At 36.0% G+C, this 5,076-nt stretch overlaps 1 protein-coding gene across 1 annotated transcript; it reads right to left on the minus strand.

The window, feature by feature from the left end:
• Positions 1-697: 697 nt before the first annotated feature.
• LOC130979247 (protein phosphatase 2C 70-like) lies at positions 698-4,702 on the minus strand. The gene is made up of 12 exons (XM_057902635.1): positions 4,443-4,702; positions 3,968-4,358; positions 3,689-3,864; positions 3,427-3,585; positions 2,643-2,786; positions 2,489-2,550; positions 2,246-2,381; positions 2,042-2,133; positions 1,555-1,670; positions 1,328-1,457; positions 1,015-1,069; positions 698-923 (listed from the first exon to the last, which is right to left on the minus strand). Exons 1-12 carry the CDS (start codon positions 4,569-4,571, stop codon positions 765-767), a joined length of 1,749 nt encoding a protein of 582 aa, XP_057758618.1. The 5' UTR covers positions 4,572-4,702; the 3' UTR covers positions 698-764.
• Positions 4,703-5,076: the final 374 nt, after the last annotated feature.

The raw sequence follows: 5,076 nt of genomic DNA on the forward strand, positions 1-5,076 counted from the left end.
ATTTTTAAGACTACATATTTAGAATATTGATTCATCCAACTAACAATAAAATATATTCACAGCAAAAATTTATATATTATGTACAAAAAATTTTATATTATATGAATATATTTGTGCCGTGTGAAAAATTTTATGTGCTAAAAAAAAGAGAAAAAGGCGAAACGATAATGCATGCATGCGGGGTTTTTTTTTTCACTAAACTTGTGCCAACTTAGTTGATACAAAAATGTTCGTATATATCATCACTAATTATAAATTAAAAACTACATGACTTTATAAAAAGTAGTTAACTAATTAAACCTAATTTCTATATATACCTTTTTTTATTCTTTTATGAATAAAAATTTCGGTAATTTGAGCATCAGTGTGAAGATATCTCCCCAAACCCAAATTGTTTGCACACTTTTCCACAGACTTCTACTGAGACAGGTTACTCCCATCTTTTTTATATTTCCTTCAATTATCGAACCATAAATTCTTCTTTCTTCCCTTCTTTTTGGTCAGGGGCGAATCATAAGCCTATGAGACCTATCCTTCCCTTACCTTAAAAAGAAGTCTTTAGTTTTTGGATTATATAAGCCTTTAGTAGTCTCCAAGCATAGTTTTTTAGGCCGAAAAATCTGTGTGAGCGTTGGCTTCCCTTATGTATTTTAAGGGTTTCTTCTTTTTTGCACTAAGATAACCTTAAGAAGGGAAAAATAACAAGTTCAAGAGAATGAAAATTATATATATTACCATTACTATATCACTATTCCTAATTCATACTAGGATTCAACTTTACAAGAAAATCTATTGAAGCTATCAAAATCTAAGAAAATTACAGAGGTATTGTCCTTTGTTCTAAGTGTCTTAGCCTCGGCCAACAATGAACTAGCAATCTTTTCTGCTAAATTCTCTCTCTCTGTACAGTACTTCTCCCTCATCTGTGCATTTGAGAAAACAAACTGTTAGAACAAACTGCTGCGAAATAGCACCAAATAAACTCCGAATAGAAACAAAAGTTTAGTGTAAAACCTGAAGCACTAGCTGAATTGCCTTCTTCATGCTGATGACATCCCAAAGCCCGTCACTGAAATTTGCAGATACGAAAGCATATTTACAATAGCAAAATATGAATGTGAAAGCAAATAAACTAAAATAGTTCATAGGGACTAAAGCGTTCAGAAACCAAAAAGACCAAGATTTTAATAAAGCCACTTATTTCACCCATACTAATTCTAGAAAGACATCCTCCTAAGTCGTAAGCCACAGACTGAGTATATTAAGACAAGTTCTGTTCTTCTGAAAAAGAATATTCATAAAAAGCATATATCATAAGCAAAATCACCTAGCTAGAACGGCAAAAGCCCTGCTTGCTTGATCAATATGCACAACTTGACTAATATAAGGCTCTGAGCTGAACCGGGAATCCTGCTGTTTCAGGAATTTGTCGCCAAGCATCCTTGCAAGATTTATCCCTGCATCAATGTGAGAACCAGAAACAGCAATTGCCAAGTCAATATTGAGATTGAGAAAAGTGATCCTCTTTTTTAATGAATAAAATTTTCCGCATACCATATAAACGTGTTTCCCCATCTTTCAATGGTTCACCAGTCTCTTCAATTCTCTGTCTTTCAGAATAAGTTGTTATCTTGTGATCTTCCGACATCTTGATTTGTTCCCCATTTACACTGCCAAAAATAATAATTGATGAGTTTCATATACCCATCATAGCAACAAGAACTCCGGTCCAGGTAAACCAACACATACAGCAATTGTTACATATAAGCACCTAAAAATACTGCAAAAACTTGACAAAACTTCATAATGATATGAATTACAAATAGAAAATTCCACACTCAATTCTTTTCAAAAGTTTGTTATACCTCAAAAATTCTAAAACAACAAAGGACAGGATGTTCATGTACAAAAGTATTATCCACCAATGGAGTTATAGAATGTGTCTCTCCGTCTAACAATAGACGCGAAGCAAGTCTAAACCATCAACAATATTATTTCATTTCTGATAGTCCAATTATCATCCCACCTTGGATAAACATACCTCATAACACAGGCAGAGTCTCCAACATTTGCACATTGTGCAAAGAAATTTTCACCATCAGCCCACACCAGAAGCACTGTTGCTGTACATCCCTGCAAAGAGTTTATTAAAATCTATACACGATAAATTAAAAAAAAACAACAACCAAAAAAAAAAATTTATCTGGTTAAGGACTATCCAAGATCACAGTGGAGCACATATTACCTCATAGTAATGATTCAAGCATGCTTCTGTTTGAGAAAATGCATCTCTTAGAATTTCTGAAGCATCATGAAGTGATAAAATCCGCTCCCTTTTTGATGAATCCAATAATATATTAGCAATTATCTCAGGAAAAAGTCTGAAAAAAGAAATTTGAGAAAAATTAGTAATATTTCATATACTAAGAAGAGCAAGAACCATGGATCAGGATATAAAATTGGCCTCCACTAAAATTTAAACACTAACTTGCTTGCAGATTTAGCAGCCCCATCTCCACCATGTCCATCGCAGATACCAAATAGCCCAAACTGCAAATTGGGCATTGAAGTGGGTTAGCTCCACTCCCTATATAATTGTGAGAAACAAAATATTGAAGGAATGCCATGAATATATGCAGAACCTGATCCAGCCCAGGCAGAGGCCATTGATAATAGCAAACATCTTCCATAGCAAGCTGTTTTGCTCCTCTACGCAAAGCCATGGGATCTGATGCCATACCAACTCCAAATGGAATGCATTGCTGATTTTGTGCAGCAACATGAACCTGCCATACAATAAAATAACATAGAAGTAAGTACAGGATTGTTTTACAAAAGAAGCAAATGCCATAATCTATGGCATCCAAAAATATAGGCACCACTGTATGCTCACTCCAAGTATCACCATGATAATGTAAACAATATAGCACATAGATTGTATAGTGAAGTTTCAGTTAAAATTGAGACTTATGAAGATCATATACAAGAATCTGCTTTTTTCTGAACAAAGAAAAAATAATCACACATAGCCTAATTAGTACCCCACTGTTAGGGGAGGCAGTATATTGGAAGAATAAAAACTGCTCTCTGACTCAATCTAAAAGGAAACTACAGTATGATTCAGCTTAGCTAAATTCTATATTATATGAAAAAACTTATACCCCTATATCTGTATGCAGGAAACATGAAGGAAACTGTATTTAAATAAATCTCCAAAGAAAGACTACAAAATATTCCCGTGTAAAAGTATTATTGAATAGCAATGGGATACAGGAAACTTGTTTATAGATTACCAACTAAATTTTATCCACCCATAAAACCTAAAGACAGTCCCTTCGCATCTAATATCACCAATAGAAATACAAACTTTGCATCTATAATAATCCAAAAGGTGGCAGTTAAATGAGATTCAGCCAGAACACATACACTTATGTTCGATGTTGTTCCAAGTGTTATGATATCGCCATCAGCAAGATTCACTGGATCTCCCCAAAGCCTGCTTCCAGTGTCTGGATGGTTGATTGGCCTAGAATTCAAGAGTGTTCCATTTAAGCTACCCATATCCACCAACTCCCATTTCATTTTCTGAAAAATAATTTTCAACAAGGATTACTGCACACCATAGCATACATGGTCGAAAACCCAATGCAGTTACAAGGGAACATAAGAAAAGAAAAAGAATTTTTACATCCAAATTCCAATTTATCATGGCATGCTTTCCCGAAACCTCTGAATCCTTTATCACCAAATCGCTTGGAGGAACTCTTCCCAGGGTGAGGGGCAGACCAGCAGAATTCATAGACTGTACAGAACATCGAATCCCCCGGGAAGGACCACTGATAACCTCCAGAGTAAGGCAACTTCCTGCACTCCTAACGCAGATACATGTTGACATGTTTGGCATATCAAGACAATGCAAATAACAAATAGCAGCTGCAAACAAATCAAAAGAGAGTTAAGAAATTACTTTGACCAAGGATATCTCTCTCCAGAGAGTCCAGAACCCTATTATTCTGGAGATGCTGATGGTGATGGTGATGCTTTTGTGCTTCAGCTAAGAGAGCAGGAGAAAGCCTGAGGGTTTGGCCAACATCAACAGAGTCTGCAGACATAACATCTAAAACCAAAGCATCCCCTTGCTGTGGCGCATTGCGAATCGGAAGCCTCGGCTTGCGTACAAGGCCAAGTGATCGAGGAGAGCGAAAATGAACTTCGTTGGGGTGACAAGCACCTTCGAGATCATAATCTCTGGCCAATTCATTGTTCTGATTATTGCTATTATTATTGAAGGGCAAATTGGCATCGTTGGCATCACCTTCTTCGCGAACGAGAGGTCTCTCTAGCTCACCAACAGCGACCTACAAAATTGGGGATTCAGAAGACAAGTGTTGAATCGAGGGAAGTGACGCAAGATTTGGGGATTAGGTAAGGAAATTAAATACCTTGAGGGAAGAGCGGGAAGGGGAGCGGAAGAAGAAACGCCATGGTTTGAAGAGATAAAAAAGGAAGATGAGGATGAGAAGAAGCATAAGGAGAAGGATGACAGTAACAACGGTTTGTAGCGTAGCCATCGTGATCGGTCTCTTCTTCTCTTTGTCTTCTCTCTCTTACACCTTACTCTCTTCTTCAGATTGGGTATTTGGGTTTGGGTTTGGGTTTGCGACAACCTCGCCTATGCTTTGAAATAGTCACTCTCTCTTCTCTTTTTCTTACATCCTATCAACCCACATTCACTTTTTCTTCTGCAAATTTCAAATTACTATTTATTATTTACTTCCGACATTGATATTATCAATCAATATTCTTAAATTAATCGCCTTATATTGATATTTGCATATTACTTAAATATATTACTTTTATTCTTTTACCGTTTACTTAGGAGTAGAAACAAGAATTATGGACTCAATTCCATCTCTTTTAAGTGTTATACATCAAACAATTTTCTTTTCAAATACACTTGCTTATTAGAGATTGGATGCCTACTTTGACAAGGAAAACAATCAAAGGAAACGTGAATTTAATATTTGAGTGAGTGAGTGAGCGAGCGAGCTAGGCTTGGTTCATTTTAGAGACTAC

This window comes from Arachis stenosperma, chromosome 5 (assembly GCF_014773155.1).
Source record: "Arachis stenosperma cultivar V10309 chromosome 5, arast.V10309.gnm1.PFL2, whole genome shotgun sequence".
Classification (NCBI taxonomy): Eukaryota; Viridiplantae; Streptophyta; class Magnoliopsida; order Fabales; family Fabaceae; genus Arachis; species Arachis stenosperma.